The sequence below is a fragment of the Cibotium barometz genome, chromosome 2 (assembly GCF_041138505.1).
Source record: "Cibotium barometz isolate CiBa-2024 chromosome 2, ASM4113850v1, whole genome shotgun sequence".
Taxonomy (NCBI): Eukaryota; Viridiplantae; Streptophyta; class Polypodiopsida; order Cyatheales; family Cibotiaceae; genus Cibotium; species Cibotium barometz.
The window spans coordinates 30,621,736-30,640,943 of record NC_141047.1 but is presented as its reverse complement, the minus strand read 5'-3'; the positions used below and the strand labels follow the sequence as shown (position 1 = coordinate 30,640,943).

The following is a 19,208-nucleotide window of genomic DNA, read 5'->3' as shown; positions in this document are numbered from 1 at the left end:
TGGCAGATATCGTTCCTTCACAACTTTCTTGATATCCTCCCATGTTTGGGAGTGTTCAGTGCCTCCCTTATCACGGCACCATCGCTTCCACCAGAGTTTAGCATCCCCGGTGTGAGGCAAAATTGTGCAAGCATGGACTAGTTTGCCGCTCTAGTACTACTGACATTCGAGAAATCATCATCCATTACTTCGATCCAAACCTCAGCATCTATCTCAATCTTTGAACCTTTCCTCTTAAAGGAGGGAGGTTGTATTCCAAAACAATCTTAATTAACAAGTCCTAGGAACTAAGATCGGCTCTGATACCAATTGTAAGGTTCCCCCCTTCCTAAATAGGGGAAACCTTTAAGATAGTCTACTAAGTCGAACTTGGGATAATTTCCTACTCGCGTCAACACCTTGACCATGTAAGATATAAGGATATGATTAGTAGGTAAGACCTAGTTCTATCCTGTAGGGGGAGCATGGTCTTTCTAAAGGATTTCTAAAATCAAACCACTCATAGAATGATCGACCTTAACTCGGGCAGCCTCTATTCTTGACTCCTAGAAACAACGCTTTTTTCCTCATCTATGCAAGGCACAGCCATTGACCTAGTCGTCTAGAGTAGGGTTGCCCAGGGACTTATTTATCTAATGTAGAGCTTCAATTAATTTATTGGAAAGCCACTCGACTAATCGAGTCCACCTGTCCATAGGATGTTGCCGTCACGGCAATCTATCCTCCCAGTTTCCACCCAACTCATGCATCAATTTGTTTTCTAATTAATCCTACCACACTGTTTGACATAAATAAACAAGTTTCTTAATTAAAAGCCTTACACGTAACACGTTGTTCATTTAAAGTCTTTATCAATGATACACAATGCTTATAAAAACAAAGGATTTGAAAGAAGAAGAAAAAAAAGATACAACGTTCAAAATTATTCATAGCCAAATCTAGGCTCTTTACATTATTTTGCCAATGATCTAGAATTCGGCCTTCCAGGCTCTATAGACTGGGCAATCCCTACATGACCATACACCTCATCGTCGGCAGTTGGCGAGGACGCAAGCCAGCTTGTCATCCTCTTAGGCTCCATCGCTTGATCGTCCTGCCCTCAGAGGGATGTCTACGTGCTAGGGAGGGCTTATTCACCGCACTAGCCTAGGCCTGCAGAACTAGGTAGCATCACAATACTCGCCTCCATTGGCAAAATCTCATTCTCCCAATGGTATGAGGGATACCTTGGGGCGACTCTGGGCCTCGCTAATGTCACCGCCTAGCTACACAAGCACAAAAATGGGGTTAGTGTCTAGGCGGGAAGAAGATGTACCTTTACTTCTTAACTTAATCAAGATAACAATTTATAAACTAAACCATAGAATATGATAGATATCATCACTTTCTTGAGAAAACAATAATTTCACAGAACTTTTGGTATGAGGGATACCTTGGGGTGACCTCGGGCCTCGCTAACGTCACCGCCTAGCTACACAAGCACAAAAATGGGGTTAGCATCGAGGCGAGAAGAAGATGTACCTTTACTTCTTAAGTTAATCAAGACAACAATTTATAAACTAAACCACAGAATATGATAGATATCATCACTTTCTTGAGAAAACAACAATTTCACAGAACTTTTGGTATAAAGAAAAGTGGCCATCTTCTTTCTTAATTTCTTAAAGTTAACATTAAAGATTAATCAAAATTCTCTTTTTTTTAAATGATGACTAAGCTAACCTAGTCATTAATTCCTCGTGAGGCTCCCAAGGGGAGAGATGGGGCGGCATCTGGAGCAACCTCTCTAGACTCATTGTTGTGCGCGTCTCTCGGGCGGTTGGCATTTGGTCCTTGCACGAGCATTGTACGGGAGCGTGAGCGTGTGTACGACATCTTTTTGGGACGAGGATCCCTAATCACCGGTCGTGCATTTATTAAGGTTTAAGTTTACCATATTTTAACTAAAAATAACTAAAATTTTACGTATAGGATTGATCTGGTGTCCGTTTTAAATGCTATAAAATCCTATATTAGGGTAAAATCACACGTAGATTCCAAATTTGGACTCAGAATTCTAAGATTCTAAGTGGAAACAGCTCGTTTATTGAAATTGTTAATTTTTACACCATAAAAGACCATAAATTCATGGGCATATATTATTATTGAAGATGGGCATGTTACACCCCCTTTTAAATGGTACCTTTTTGTATGTAAAAAATGTATTAAAAAAGGCATTTTAAAAATCCCTTCTATTGAACCCACGTACTATGCCTACATATTTATGAGTGACCCCCTCCTCCCCCCCTCTGAGACCCTCAAACGATTTAAATGATAATAATGGAGGTTCTTAGTCTCGTCAAAATCCTTGTCGTATATAAGTAGATTTGGACAACTTTGTTCTTATCATTTTCTATTGTCTATTCATTTTGATAGGCTCATAGACCTTCCACATACTCTTCCACCGTAATTGGATTTTTGGAAGCAAACATTCACATAATTCTATAATTGAGTACAACTATGATTGGATTTTGAGAAGGGGACATTCATATGATTCTTAAACCCTACTCATTTGTATCATGTGTCACATTGATCAAGAAGTTCAGTAGATCATGTGAAACATTGCCAATTAATTCAAGCTTTACATAAGAAGGCCAACAAGGGCATGTTAGTAGAAGGTGGGTTCACTCTTAGCAAATTATGGACCTTAAAAACTAGCAGAGCTAGGGCAACTTTGGATTGGATGTAGCTTTCATAGAGGAAATCAACGTCTAGCATTCTAGGTACTACATGGAAAAGTAAAGGTTTGGTGGATGGTTTTGTGTGTGTGTTTGTGTGTGTGTATCATTTAAAGTCTTTATCAATGATACACAATGCTTATAAAAACAAAGGATTTGAAAGAGAAAAAAAAGATACAACGTTCAAAATTATTCATAGCCAAATCTAGGCTCTTTACATTATTCTGCTAATGATCTAGAATTCGGCCTTGAAGGCTCTATAGACTGGGCAATCCCTGCATGACCATACACCTCATCGTAGGCAGTTGGCGAGGATGCAAGCCGGCCTGTCGTCCTCTTAGGCTCCATCGCTTGATCCTCCCGCCCCTCAGAGGGATGTCTACGCGCTAGGGAGGGCTTATTCACCGCACTAGCCAGGGCCTGCTGAACTAGGTAGCATCACAATACTCACCTCCATTGGCAAAATCTCATTCTCCCAATGGTATGAGGGATACCTTGGGGCGACTCCGGGCCTCGCTAACGTCGCCGCCTAGCTACACAAGCACAAAAATGGGGTTAGCGTCAAGGCGGGAAGAAGATGTACCTTTACTTCTTAACTTAATCAAGATAACAATTTATAAACTAAACCACAAAATATGATAGATATCATCACTTTCTTGAGAAAACAAGAATTTCATAGAACTTTTGGTATAAAGAAAAGTGGCCATCTTCTTTCTTAATTTCTTAAAGTTAACATTAAAGATTAATCAAAATTCTCTTTTTTTTAAATGATGACTAAGCTAACCTAGTCATTAATTCCTCGTGGGGCTCCCAAGGGGAGAGATGGGGCGGCATCTGGAGCAACCTCTCTAGACTCATTATTGTGCGCGTCTCTTGGGCAATTGGCATTTTGTCCTTGTACGGGCGTTGTACAGGAGCCTCAGTGTGTGTACGACATCTTTTTGGGACGGGGACCCCTAATTTGGGGCATTGGCCCTCGATATGTGTGCCGGAGCGCTCGACGGTGAGAAAAAGTTTTTTCAGTGAAAATGTCTGTGGTGTCTCCTGGTCATAGGGGTGCAGACCTCTGTCAATCGGGCACCCGGTCGTGCATTTATTAAGGTTTAAGTTTACCATATTTTAACTCAAAATAACTAAAAATTTACGTATAGGCTCGATCCGGTGTCCGTTTTGGATGCTGTAAAATCCTATATTAGGGTAAAATCGCACGTAGATTCCAAATTTGGACTCAGAATTCTAAGATTCTAAGTAGAAACAACTCGTTTATTAAAATTGTTAATTTTTACACCACAAAAGACCATAAATTCATGGGCATATATTATTATTGAAGATGGGCATATATTATTATTGAAGATGGGCATGTTACACCCCCTTTTAAATGGTACCTTTTTGTATGTAAAAAATGTATTAAAAAAGGCATTTTAAAAATCCCTTCTATTGAACCCACGTGCTATGCCTACATATTTATGAGTGACCCCCTCCTCCCCCCCCCCCCCTCCGAGACCCTCAAACGATTTAAATGATAATAATGGAGGTTCTTAGTCTCGTCAAAATCCTTGTCGTATATAAGTAGATTTAGACAACTTTGTTCTTATCATTTTCTATTGTCTATTCATTTTGATAGGCTCATAGACCTTCCACATACTCTTCCACCATAACTGGATTTTTGGAAGCAAACATTCACATAATTCTATAATTGAGTACAACTATGATTGGATTTTGAGGACATTCATATGATTCTTAAACCCTACTCGTTTGTATCATGTGTGTCACATTGATCAAGAAGTTCAGTAGATCATGTGAAACATTGCCAATTAATTCAAGCTTTACATAAGAAGGCCAACATAATCAAGCTTTACACGAGGGGTAGCTTGAGTGTGCTTCAGTTTGTAGAGGTGTATTTATTCACAAGAGTTACCGGTGGAAGAAGCAAGGGCATGTTAGTAGAAGGTGGGTTCACTCTTAGCAAATTATGGACCTTAAAAACTAGTAGGTACTAGGGCAGCTTTGGATTGGATGTAGCTTTCATAGAGGAAATGGACGTCTAGCATTCTAGGTACTACATGGAAAAGTAAAGGTTTGGTGGATGGTTTTGTGTGTGTGTGTTTTGGGAGAGAGAGACCTTTTGTGGAGGAAAGAGCACCGTCCTAAACACTTGTTTTAATTACTGGCCCGCTGCGAAGGCCTCGACGGGGAAGGTTTTGGTGATGCCGGCAAAGCTCTTGAAGTGGATTTTGCCGGTGGGGGGGTCATCCACCTTGATCTCACCGACAGGTGGCCAGAGGAGGAGCTCCTTGGCCTTGACGCCCTTGAGCTTCTTGATGCGGTGCTTCTCGATGAAGCCGGTGATGTGGGTGTCGTAGCTGACCAGCTTGCTCACCAGCTTGAAGTGGTGCTCCACCTTCTTCTTCTGCGTTATCCACATGTACCCCGTCTCCTTCACGTGCCCGATCTCAACCACGTCCTCCAATGGCAGCAGGCCAGCCGGCAGCCCATGCTCCTCCAGCAGCGACACCGCCTTCTCCAAGGCCTCCTCGTGCCCCGTCCAGACAGTTCCCCCTTGCTTCTCCAGCGCAACTTCTTTAGCCATACTTGCTGCACAGGCTCAGATAAAACACATGTTAACCAAAAAAACACAATAGTTGCATGCTTAATCGACCTCATGTACCTGTAATTGTAGACCTGCGATTGTAGACGAGCAGAGGAAAGATGAAGCGGCCAAAGCTGAATGCCTACTTATATAGTGTAATCTGGAGGTGACAAACTGACTGAAATTCAGAGGGGTAGCTCGAGGTTGAAGCCCCTCGTTCCCCCCGTCCAATGTTAACAACAAGGCTATACTCAACCACACTATGAGCTTCTTTATTTGCATATTAAATAATATTTCACTAGGTCCCAATGTTTATTATCGTACTTATTTCGTGCCAATTTACAAGTCTTAATTCGTGCATATTAATTTGCATTAAATGATTTCACTTAGAACTCTCAATGGTTTTACAATAATTGTTTTTTTCAACCAATTTACAAGGTTTAATTATTCTATGCATATTCACTTTGTATGCAAAGGTATAATCATGTAGGGTGCGTCATGTTTAGATTTAGAATCCTACAATCATTAAGATTATCATATGCTAAATGAACCAATCATTGATTGAGCATGAGTCACTAGCAATCCTTGATAAGCTTTGTTAAAGAGATGCTATCTACTAAAGAACTTGTACTAATCAAGTAGAAACACTGTAAGACTAACACTAAGCATCACATTTAGCAAGACCTAAAGCTTAATGATATGCAAATCTGAGCCAAGAAGAGAGAGATTACAAATACTAGAGCTCTCACACTACATGAGCTATGTAGTGTGAGTCTCTTAAATATATAGGCTTATAAAGAGAGGGTGCTTATAGTCACTTAGAATTACTTACGAGAGATTACAAATACGAGAGCTCTCACACATATGAGCTATATCATGTGAGTCCCTCAAATATTGTAATGAAGGGGAACACATTAAATTATTGGGTAATTAGCCATGGGCGCCCGAACATGTGAATAAATAATGAACCCTAAGGCCATGTGAACACACCATGGGTCATATAAGTGAGTTAGGGGAGATGGTCACTTATCTTTTTACAATCATTAATACAATCTTAAGTCCAAGCTCTTGGCTATGGTTGCACTCCCTTGAGTAGTGCATATGTGTGGTACTCTACTTGAGTGCATCTCTGACCCTAACCCTAACCTCTCTTTCTTGCATTGGTACCAAAACCTAGCTCTTGATCCATCTTTATCTTCATTTCAATTCACATTTTGCAAAAAAATCTAAAAAAAAGTGTAATTCTTGAGTTTGTTGATTTTCTTGGTTTTTCTTGATCTTCCCCAACATTTCTTGAAAATTTTGGTGCAAGTATGGAAAGGTTTCAACGTGGAGGCTATGAACCTTGGGTATGGAGAGCTTAAAAGCTGGGCATCAAATAGGTGTTATAGGTTTTGGATAATTTTTTCTTCAAAAGGTCATTCTGGACATGGCGAATTCAAGTGTGGAGTGAAAATTTTGGTCTATGGCGATCACTTGTGAAAGCATTTCAAAGAAAATTAAAAGACAAGGAAAAACATTGTCCCCTATAGCTGCTTGTCTGTCACCTACGTTTTTAAGGGTTTAAAGCCATTTAAATAGGCCTTGCTTACCTTGTGAAGCAATGGCAACCTAGTTGTGCATTGACTAGTGATGAGTGGAGAGGTGATTCACATGAACACGGTGCCTATAGCAAGGAAAAAGAACAGTCGATGGCTTCTACTTTCCTTCCACCAATGGAGCTATGTGTACTGTCGTCTCAATGGAAGGCATATTTCTGAGAAATGGATATGTCTTTTTCTCCTTTGAGCCTTTGCTCTTTCATACTCCGTTTTTTGCTACAATTTCTTGCATAATGAAATCATCTTTTTCAATTTCTCTTTAAAATCTTGCTTAGTGGGGATTAAGTAGTGAGCTTAGGGATTATCTCACCATTCCTACACTAATCCTTGCAAGCCCTTGGAGATTGTATCATTTTGCATCAAAAAGCATATAGGAAAGCTGCCTCTTGTCTTCATTGATCATTACTTGTTTCTAATCAAGATTTGAGGATTTTCATGAGATGATTTTTCATTTAATCCTTTCATTGGTATTAATTCTTGCAATGCATTGAGTTAAAATTTTGTGGATTTTTCATCTTTTCAAGCAATGAATCAAGATTTGGGACTCTCTTGTCATTAAGCCTTCTTCTCTTGCTATACAAGTATCTAATGGTGTCTATTAGTTGTATTAATGAGAGATTAATGCATGCTTAAGGACTTCTATGTGGCATTGAGGTAAGCTTTGGCTTACCTCAATGAATCAAGATTTGGGACTCTCTTGTCATTAAGCCTTCTTCTCTTGCTATACAAGTATCTAATGGTGTCTATTAGTTGTATTAATGAGAGATTAATGCATGCTTAAGGACTTCTATGTGGCATTGAGGTAAGCTTTGGCTTATTGCTACATCATTGTGCTGGATTGACAACACCTTGGGAAAAATGAAGCAAGTATTTGATGCAAAAAGCACCAAGATTATGCTCATATGAGGTTTAAGGCAATCTATGATTAGCATTAATATATGGAATTGGACTTTTATGCTCATACACATCTACATCGATGCATTGGATGGCCATGCTTATGACATGCCTATGTAAGGGGCATACATATGTTGATGGGTTGATGTGTTTTGGGCTCGAAGGATTCACCAAAAAATATGTAAGTATACCACGTGAGTTCAAATGAAGGGATTTTTTAATTCAAAAATTTAAGGTAAATTTACAGAATGGGATTTTTTAATTGATTTTGAAAAAAAAACCCGTAAGTCTATAAAGAAAAGGTGTCATTTTATTCATGAAAAATTCATAGGTAATGGGGTTTTTTAAATACCCCTTGAATGCATATGATACATAGGGTTTTGGGATGTCTTTGGAGCAAATTGATGATAGAAAGGAGCACGAGTCCATGCTAAATGGGGTTTTTTAAATACCCCTTGAATGCACATGATACATAGGGTTTCTTAGTACCCCCCAAGGTTTTGGGATGTCTTTGGAGCAAATTGATGATAGAAAGGAGCATGAGTCCATGCTAAATGATACATGGCATTTTGTTATTGACATGAGTTAATGCAATCAATCTTGTAAGTGAAGCTACCCAATCCTTTCAAGCATTTTATGCAAGTTTCACACAATCACATTGTACTCAAATTTCCTTCTAGAATATAGATTGTGTGAGGGTACCCTTGGCATCTCCCCTTGGCATATGGGAGGAGATGCCAAGGATAGAGTTTATCTTGAATCCTTCTATCCATGAGTGCCTTGGAAAAGCAGATAGATGGAGGATTAGGTTCATTGATGTAAAGACTCATCCTCAAACCTTGGCATCGGATTACAAACTTTGGTAACGGGGTGCGAAGGCTTGGCCAAGAGATCGGCAAGAATAAAGCTCTTCTCCAACATCATCTTCTTTGACACCATATTTGATGGACAAAGATGATGGTCATATGCATGAAAATGGATATGGCAATCAATTGATATTGAGACAAAGTTCATAGCAATGGCTTGGACAGTATGGTTTATTACATTTTGAGCTAATTTGACATTGATATTTTGTTGCAAATTCCTCAAGGTTATGACAACATTTTTACAAATTGAGGACAAATTTTGAGTGCCATTGGACAAAAGTGGTGTATTGGAGGTGCAAATGCTTTGGGGAATGAGGTTTGGTCATTTGGATGCCAAAATCATGACAAATGTTCACCAAATTCCTCTTTGATTGTTTTTTTGGAGACCCTAATTTAGTCAAAAATCTTAATTGCTAATTTGAAACCAAGCTCAGAATCTTGTTCCTTACACTTGGGACTACTCATCAAGCTATCAAGCATTCAAAAAGCGGAGGTCAAAGACTTGGTCAAACAACCCAAGTAGTTGACTTTTCTAAAAAGTTGTAATATACCTCTGAGATTAACCAAGTTATGATTAAATATAATCCTAAGTTTTGGATGCTACAGATTTCAGTAATGAATTCCAGTAGGTTTTGAGTGGTTTTTCAGCGTAAAGATTCTAAGTGTTAAAATTAAGTGAAAATTCAAGATTGAGTTTTCAATTAGTTAGCATATTCAAAGGAAGCCTTTAAGTGTGTAGATGGACATGCAAAATCAAAATTTGATAAAAAAAAGTAAAACATAATCTATTTTCAGAGTCGACTTTCACATCCAATAGATTTTTTGCGATTCCTCTCACGTTGGGTTGTAGACCGCATACGTTTTGGTAATTTTAAGTACCCACACGACTAGTATACGATAACTGTAGGTGAAGTTATACATGTTGCAAATTGCAGCCCTGACAGTAGATCTAAGAGGCTTGCAAAATCTACAAGCAGCTCTTGCCTCCACAACTTATGGAGAGTAGACATGGATTCTCAATCAATCAAGACATCAGCAAATATATCGGGGAAGTACACAAATACTCTTTCTATTTATTTTCTTTAAATACTTTTGACATTAAATAAATATATCGATAAGCGTGTATATGGGAGAATCTGAATCGATGTATGGCATGCTTAACCATGGCAATGATAGAGAAACACCACGAAAAGAGGAGAGGGGGGGTTCCCCCCGCAAAGAACTATTGTTGATTGCCTTAGTCCGTTGCCTTAGTCTGCGACCCATAGAATAAACACTTTTGGAGTTAAAGAATTAGAAGATAGAATATTTAACTAGTTTATGACTAGATTTTAGGTATAACCTTCATTAGGGGCTATTTTACAAAGCATTTATCTTTCCGTGTGTTTAGAATCAGATTTTGACAGTTCGAATGCTCTCAAAGAGACCTTAGAACTCATTTTTAGAGAACCATCACGAGACGTGCTTTATAGAGCATTAAAAGTCCTAAAACTCTATAGTTTTAACTTTTCTCTAATTCCAAATAGATTGAAAGATATTACTCTCCAAAGAGACCAGTTATTAGGCTTTGCCTTAGAAATTATTATTAAGATTGACTCTCTTATCTATACAGACCCCCGGATGGACTAACACATAAGCATAGTTGAGACTTAACTATAGTGGCTAGAGATGACCTTGCTCATTAGAATATGATAATTGATTATGTTAAAAACAAGGATTCCCATGTGACTTAAAAGATCAAGAGAAGTTAAAGACTCTTTAAATTAAAAGCTTATCTTATACTTGAAATTGATTGTGATTGATTTGAATATGCATGCCTTGAAAGATTATGGACTAGAGAGATGAGTGTGAGATGATATTTATGAGTTATGATTGCTTTGTTTTGAGATGAATGATTGATATGCACGTGTATGACTGGTTGATATGCATGTGTATGATGAGACTCGGCATGAGATTATGAGATTCGGGCCGTGATTTATGCCCTCTGGGAGCCATTTGGTAGAACCTAGAGTGGACGAGATTTACTAGAGGCATACCCAGGATAGCCACAATGTCCAGCGGGGAGGTTGGATAGACGCGCATCAGAGAAAGCCCTAGATTGGCTGGATTTTGGTCATTATGACTAACCATGTTGTCGAGTATGGTGATGATGATAGAATCTTGAGATAGACACATACATTGTGATTGATTGAGATGCTATGCTGTAATTGATAGAGATTTATATCATGTGAATGTTTGTTTGAGATTACATGATTCTTTGCTTATGTGATAAGAACCTTAGATGGCATGCATGCTTGTTTGCTATTTGAGAAGGTTGATTTTATTGTATTGCTATGTAGAAATAGCAGGATTAAGTGAGTTTAATGTTTTCTTAGATTAAGTTGTATGATTAAGATATGGCTAGATTTAGGACTATCACAGTTGGTATCAGAGTGTAGTTTGCACAGTCTGCACTTAAGATGTTGCAAGTCTTGGGTGATACATATTATTTTCTATTTTTATGATACAACCAAAAGTATCTTTCCTTTGAAAACGCTTTTGTAAATTTTTTTGTATAGTCACAAGATGGCTCACAAATCCATTTTATGATAAGAAGGAAAATTTTATGCAAAATAAGAGACTGCAAATGGGTCACATATTTGTTTGCAAAGATGATAGGAAAGAGAAAAGGCGCGGCGTGATTTCCATTATGTACAAAAGGTTCATAAAACTTTTGAGTGCAAAAACAAGCCAGCATCACGTGAGGTACGTGACGGATTAACTACAGGAGATCAAAAAATAAGGCAGAGTACGCAAGAGAATGTATGTGGATTTTCAAGCAATGACAACACTCGAAGCAAGAGGAAAAGCTACTGCAACTATGGCCGAGGAGATTGAAGAATATGTACATGTCAATGCCACTGTTCAAGAGCAGGTAAGTCCGAAAACCAAGCTTCAATTATTAAAATTCCCATCAAGATTACAAATAATATATTTTAAGTGTTGATTGACTCGAGAAGCACTTATAGTTTTCAATCACCCACATGGTAAAAACGTTAAGAATAATTGAATTTTACCCAAAGAATCGTATGGTAGAGCGTGCTTTGAGAAAGGAATAGACATGTAAGGAGTATGTCAAGAATATATTTTTTGTTCATAGGCGACCTCAAGTCAAAAGCTGATTTTCCATGTGTTGGCTTTGGGAAGATATGATGCCATATTAGGGATACATTGGTTAGTGCCTAGAAAGGCCAAGATATAGAAGTGGGTTTGCATGACTAGAGATGATGGTAAAGATTATTGCTTATAGTGTCAAAGATGTGATGTAGACTTTAGAATGATGTCTGCTTTGCAACAGAGCAAGAAAAGTATTTCACGTAGTATACTATTTGCTTATTGATAGAGTAAGTTATCATTGTGAAGTTAATAAGTGTAGGTTGAAAAATCTATATCTATTGTGGAGGTTGTAAGTCCATCAATAGAAAGAATAGAGGATCGCGCTCTTGAGGAAGAAATTTGACTAAGTCTAAAGCTAGAATCATAGTGGAAATAAGAGTTTGCAAACGTTTGATTACCTTGAAGTTTAAGACAATACGACGATAATATTTTTCATTAGATTTATTATTGTTTATTAAGTTGTGATTCCAAGAAGGCTTGTTTATGACATGGATAGTGACTGATTTACAAGATCAAGATACTTTGTGTAATGTCTCAAGATCTATTGAGTTTCTTATTTGGAGTTAAATTATATGAAATTAAGGCCAGTATGCTCTTACTCTAGAGTTTAGGAGGTCTACTAAACTCTAGTGTATACATGACTAGCTTAACATAAAATCGTTTATCCAAGATAAGATGTATCAAAGATATGAATGAAAGAGAGTACAATACTGAGAGAAAAGAATGCTATAGTATTGAGATTCTAATAGATACAGTGATTACTGAGTATGTTGATTTTATCCAAGAGATAGCTAAGAAATGGAAAATCAAGTTAAGAGCTTATTATATCAAGTTAAGATCTTAGACAAGCAAGTTGTCAAGTCCTTTTTTCTAAGGCTACTTGAGGAAATCTCAAGACAAAGACATGGATATTTATAGTTTTCCTGAAAGTCAAAAGCATACTTCTCAAGTACTATATCAAGTATATTAGCTGAGTAAGAAAAACTATTTCTCAAGGTCTAATGATTTTTGAGGATAGAATGCTTTTATTGTCGAGGACGATGATTTCTTAACAGCGGGGAGAGAATGTAATATACCTCCGAGATTAACCAAGTTATGATTAAATATAATCCTAAGTTTTAGATGCTACAGATTTCAGTAATTCCAGCAGATTTTCAGTGGTTTTTCAGCGTAAAGATTCTAAGTGTTAAAATTAAGTGAAACTTCAAGATTGAGTTTTCAATTAGTTAGTATATTTAAAGGAAGCCTTTAAGTGTGTAGATGGACATGCAAATCTAAATTTGATAAAAAAGTAAAACATGATCTATTTTTTGGAGTCGACTTTCACATACAACAGCTTTTAGCGATTCCGCTCGTTGCTGGGTTGTAGACCACATACGTTCTGGTAATTTTAAGAACCCACACAACTAGTATCTGATAACTGTACGTGAAGTTATACCTATTACAGATTACAGACTTGACAGTAGATCTGAGAGGCTTGCCAAATCTACAAGCAGCTCTTCCACAACTTCTGGAGAGTAGACATGGATTCTCAATCAATCAAGACATCAACAAATATATCGAGGAAGTACACAAATACTCTTTCTATTGTTTTTCTTTAAATTCTTTTGAGATTAAATAAATACATCGATAAGCGTGTATATGGGAGAATCTGAGTCGATGTATGGCATGCTTAACCATGGCAACGATAGGGAAACACCGTAAAAAGAGGAGAGGGGGGGTTTCCCGCAAAGAACTATTATTGATTGCCTTAGTCCGACCCATAGAATAAACACTTCTAGAGTTAAAGAATTAGAAGATATAATATTTGACGAGTTTGTGACTAGATTTTAGGTATAACCTTCATTAGGGGTTGTTTTACGAAGCATTTATCTTTCCGTGTTTTAGAATCAGATTTTGACAGTTTCATGCTAAAAACCCAACTTTGGCTGTTTCGAATGCTCTCAAAGAGACCTTAGAACTCATTTTTAGAGAACCATCACTGAGACGTGCTTTATAGAGCATTAAAAGTCCTAAAACTCTGTAGTTTTGACTTTTCTCTAATTCCAAATAGATTAAAAGATATTACTCTCCAAAGAGACTAGTTATTAGGCTTTGCCTTAGAAAATATTATCAAGATTGACTATCTTATTTATAAAGACCGAATGGACTAATGCATAAGCATAGTTAAGACTTAGCTATAGTGACTTTAGAGATGACCTTGCTCGTTAGAACATGATAATTGATTATGTTAAAAACAAGGATTCCCATGTGACCTAAAAGATAAAGACAAGTTAAAGACTCTTTAAATTAAAAGCTTGTTTTATACCTGAAATTAATTGTGATTGATTTTAATATGCATGCCTTGAAAGATTATGGACTAGAGATGAGTGTAAGATGATATTTATGAGTTATGATTGCTTTGTTTTGAGATGAATGATTGATATGCACGCGTATGATTGATTGATATGCATGTGTATGATGAGACTCGACATGTTATTTTGAGATTCAGGCCGACTGTCCTAGACAGGGAACGCTGGACTGAGAATGTGATTTATGTCCTCTGGGAGCCATTTGGTAGAACCCAGAGTGGACGAGATTTACCAGAGGCATACCTGGGATAGCCACGATGTCCAGTGTGGAGGTTGGGTGGACGGGCATTATGACTAACCATGTTGTCGAGTATGGTGATGATGATAGAATCTTGAGATAGACTCATACATTGTGATTGATTGAGCTGCTATGCTGTAATTGATAGAGATTTATATCATGTGAGTGTTTGGTTGAGATTACATGATCCTTTGATTATGTGATAAGAACCTTAGATATGGCATGCATGCTTGTTTGCTATTTGAGAAGGTTGATTTTATTGTATTGCTATGTAGAAATAGCAAGATTAAGTAAGTTTAATGTTTCTTAGATTAAGTTGTATGATTAAGATATGGCTGGATTTATGACCCTCACAAAAGTGAGCTTTGGTCACCAAGGGGTTGACTTTTTCAAAACTATTTTTGAAGATCGCTAGTCTAGTTTCATCAACACCTATGGGCAACATAAAGAATGCACAAATCGGAGTTCGTTTGAATAGTGTACTAGAAAGTGAATGTGTGGTATGGAACCCAAAACTGAGAGATATAGCACTTGTACTAGAAAGTGGACGTGTCGTACGGAACCAAAACTGAGAGATATAGCACTTGTCAAAACTAAGATCCAGGGTGGTACAAGTTTTTGTCTTGACACTATACAGACATGTCTAACTGTAACACGTCAAATTCTGATTGTGTTTGATCCATTTACACTTAAATTAGTATTTTCCAACCTTTCCAAAGCTACAAATGAACATGGGGAATAGAGGAAAGCAAGGCAAAGCATCTCAAGATCTAAGGCAAATGGAGGATCATGCAAATATAGTGCCAATTAAGGTAGGATCGCTCAAGTGATTCATGAGCATGGACAAGTGTATGGTAAGTCATCACGTGAGCAGCCGACTTTGCCAAATTTTGCTTTTTTGACTTTGGTGAATTCTACTTTTGACCATACACATGCTTCAAATGACTTGCAACAAATGACTTGCAAGATATTGTGTAAGCTATGCAAAAGGGGTGGATTTTCTTATCTTGGTGAGGAGTTCCACAAGATCAAAGTACCACCTCCAATTGTGCATGGCAAAGGCAAAAGGGTGATGATTGAAGAACCAAATGCCAATGGTACTTGGGATAGAAGACCAACCAATGCCCATGCGAATTTGGGTAACCAAAGGGACACTAATACAAGGGAAAATGATAATTTCAAAGGAGTGAAATACAAAGTTAACCTCACCAAGTTTAATGGTGAGAGTATGTCCAATGAACATTTTGAAGAATGGACCAACAAATTGGACATATACTTCAAGGTTAGTACAAGAAGTGAGAAAGCCAAAGTATACTTCACCACTCTACATTTAGATGGTTATGTCCATGCTTGGCTATTCCATGGGAACACGGATTATGGAAGGAGGCCGGAAGCAATTAATGCGAGAGAGTGGGATTGTAGCCATGGGAACGTAAAGACGCACATATTTTTTTCATATTTTTGTGCTGAAGTGCAATGTAAATCGTTTTAGGCCAATGTGGGTTCTAAATGAGAGTTCTAAGTGTATTAAGCAAGGCTCACTTATTGGGTTGTCCGCCCATGTGTGAAAGAGGCCTAGGGTTAGTGACATCTCTATAAAAGAGATGTTAGCTAAAGAAAGAGGACTTTTTGGCCATTCTCATAAGCTATTGAGTGAAGCTCTTGAGCTCTCAAGCTATGGCAACTCTCTAACTCTTTCTATTGTACTCTAATGAGCACCAAGCTCCATTAATCAATGAGTAAAGCTCCACTTCTTTCTCTTAATCTCTTTTAGCATCATTGAAGTAGATTAATCTATGATTAGTTGAATGCTTCTTTCTTTCTCTTGTGTATGCATGCTTGTAGTGTGTGTGTGTGTAGTCTCCATTGATGCAAGCTCTTGACCACTTCATTGGCAATGAGCTATTCATGGATAGACTCTCTCTATGAGCTTGTGGGTTTGTGAATGTTACATTCTATGCTTGCTTAAGCTTGTGGGTTAGTAGATGCACACTTATAGGTTTGCTTGCATTAGGGAAAGCTAAGATTTAATCAATGTTTGAATGGGATTAAGAGATTGTCATGCATTGCTTGTTCTCTTGATTAGTGTAGTGGGTTCAAGGGATTGAGAGATTGCTTGAGGTGTTTGAATGGTTGAATCGTCAAGTGGTGGTTCGTGTATGTGAGCTCTCCCGCAAGGGATAAGCCTTCATGCACTAATCGGGTCGAGTCCTCGGATTGACATTGTGTTTCTCAACACATTTGTTGATAGGTAGAATTCTATGAGTACTATATTGCACGATAGAGAGAACCACTTCAATGGCGCCATTGTTGCCGGAGAGCGAGTGCCTACATTAGTTGAGAACCATACACACACTACCACTATCCTTGTTAAGCTCCACTCGGTTGCAAAACCATTGGATAGGAGAGCAGGCTTTGGGTGGCAAGAGCACTATGGGTAGATTAGGATTAGGAAAAGGTATTAAGAATAGATTAGAAGAACTCCCCATTAAGCGGTTCCCGCAAGCAAGCTTTATGTTATGTTAATTTTTGTTAAATTTGTGACTAATGTTGGTACTAATTTGTGACTAATCTTTTGTTAAATTCTCTTTAATGTCTTGCAATTTGAGTGCGACTGGCTAGCTACGCGCAAAGGACCTCTCCCTTGAGGTCGGTACAAGGATTCAACACACGAGAGAAGGATTGGAGGTAGGCGCTAAAGCTGCCAATTTCAATTTGTGTGCAAAAGAGAGAGGGCTGATTTGCATTTTTGTCATTCTGTTTGAGGTTAATTTTTGCTGTCTGAGGTTAATTTTTGCAATTTCAATTTTGTGCATGTTCGTTTTATTTTCCGCTTTTAGCTTAGTTTTTTGCATCTTTAATTTTGTGCATTTTTAGTTCTCTGTTAAACCTGCACCTGTAGAGAAACTGAAATCTGTACACACACATGAAGATTACACACATAAAAGGTACATTTTGAATTCCCTGCAAATCTCACAGCTGCACACGCACAGATATACACAATCAGAGAGCGCACCGAGCACGCACTTCAAAAAAGGAAAAACAATAAAAGAAATAAAATAAAAACCTGAAACAAAATGTAAAACTCACCGGACCCAGCTACGTAGACGCCGAGCAGCTAGATTTGCGGCAAAGAAGGTGGCCGTGCGTGAACAGCGCACCGAGCGGAGAGACCTACACACCGCACCACAAAGACCACCACCGCACCGGATAAACCCGCACAATGCACCCAAAAAAAAGAGTGAAAATTTTTTGATTTTTTGGCGCAAAAAATTGGGAGGTTTTCTAAATTTTCGAGATGAGTTGGAAAACACCCCCATTGTCGAAATTTTGGTCCTGGAACCATTTTCCCATAGTGAGTTCAGTATGGAAAATTGGTAAATTTTAGGTAATTTTTTACCCTGAAAAATACACTATTTTTTTGGCCTAATGTGTTTGAGGGAGTTCAAAATGGGTTCTGGCAAAGTTTAAAAATTTTTGGATTTTTTTTAAAAAAAAGAAAAAAACCAACCTTGAAATTTTACCTTATGCTCTTGCGGTCGGGACGTCAATTAGACACTGCCATAGGGTCTAGGACACCTTCTAGAGTACCTATGCAGGAAAGTGGGACCCTATCGATAGAAAATTTAGCAGATATTGCTGAAACCTTTTTCGAATCCCAATCTGATACCCTTTCCAGGACAACTAGCTCATTGTCTATGGACAATCTAGGGCCGTCAAATAGTCATCCCTTAGCCCCAAATAGGACACCCACAAGATCTTTTAATCCATTTGAAGCCGACATCATGGGGTTACCACTCAATGTGAGACTTCCATATGTCTACACGAATGCTCAAGGAGCTGAGATCTTTAGGGATCCACAACGGTATCTCGTTAAGATTGCAGACTTTTTCTCGGAGCTTGATAGAGCACCTCTAGTCAATGACCAGGGTAACATGTACATGGGTGGAGATGGTGTTCGTTAAGAAGTCACCTATCATCCAGAGAATGTTGACAAATTAGGAGGGCTCCCTAAGAGTGAGTTCCTAGACTTATTGAAAAGCCTTCCAGAGCAAGGGAGTCTAGAGATGATTGGCTCATTAAGCCGGACATGCCTGGACCATCCAATGCCCAGTCCTCAAAGCCATCCATCAGGGATTTCACTGACGTAAACGAGAACGTGTGAACATGTTAATAACATATGTTAATAACACAAAAAATCTTGTGATCACAAGTTATATTCACAAAGCTTTCACAAGGGCCTAAAAAAATTATCTTTGTCGGGCATAAAAAATCTTCTTAGGTGGCCACTGACCTGCTATTATGTGAAGATGGTAACATGAGAACATGTGAATAGCTTATTTCTATGTGTAGCCAAGCTTTTAAGGGGTTCCCAAATGGCAAGTGACCTATTATTTTGTGAACGGTAACATGAGAACATGTGAATAACTTGTTCACATGTGTTATTATCACAAAAAATCTCATGATCACGTGAATATTAAGTAGTGCTATGGATAAAGGCAAAAAGAAAGTCGAAGGAATTGGAATCACAGGTTATGAGTCATCTAGTTTAGAGAGTTTGGATGAGGAGCTTGGCATACCTGTTTTACGCACACCTGGTGCTAGGCAAGATAGATATGTGCCACCACATGCTAGAGTTACAGGTGTACAGAGTGACCCGCATGCATTGTGGAGATCCCAGAGAGTCAAATATCCAGTTGACAGATTGACATATCGAGATTTTGCTATGCACTATGCATATATGACATCTATGGTGAAGCATGTGGAACCTACATGCTATACAGAGGCTATTGGA

The 19,208-nt window shown here is 38.2% G+C and overlaps 1 protein-coding gene across 1 annotated transcript; it reads right to left on the bottom strand.

Annotated features, from left to right (window-relative positions):
- Nucleotides 1-4,510: 4,510 nt before the first annotated feature.
- On the bottom strand, nucleotides 4,511-5,527 carry LOC147640926 (uncharacterized protein At5g01610-like). The gene is made up of 2 exons (XM_086809233.1): nucleotides 5,386-5,527; nucleotides 4,511-5,312 (listed from the first exon to the last, which is right to left on the bottom strand). Exon 2 carries the CDS (start codon nucleotides 5,305-5,307, stop codon nucleotides 4,882-4,884), a length of 426 nt encoding a protein of 141 aa, XP_086665359.1. The 5' UTR covers nucleotides 5,308-5,312; nucleotides 5,386-5,527; the 3' UTR covers nucleotides 4,511-4,881.
- Between the last annotated feature and the right edge of the window lie 13,681 nt (nucleotides 5,528-19,208).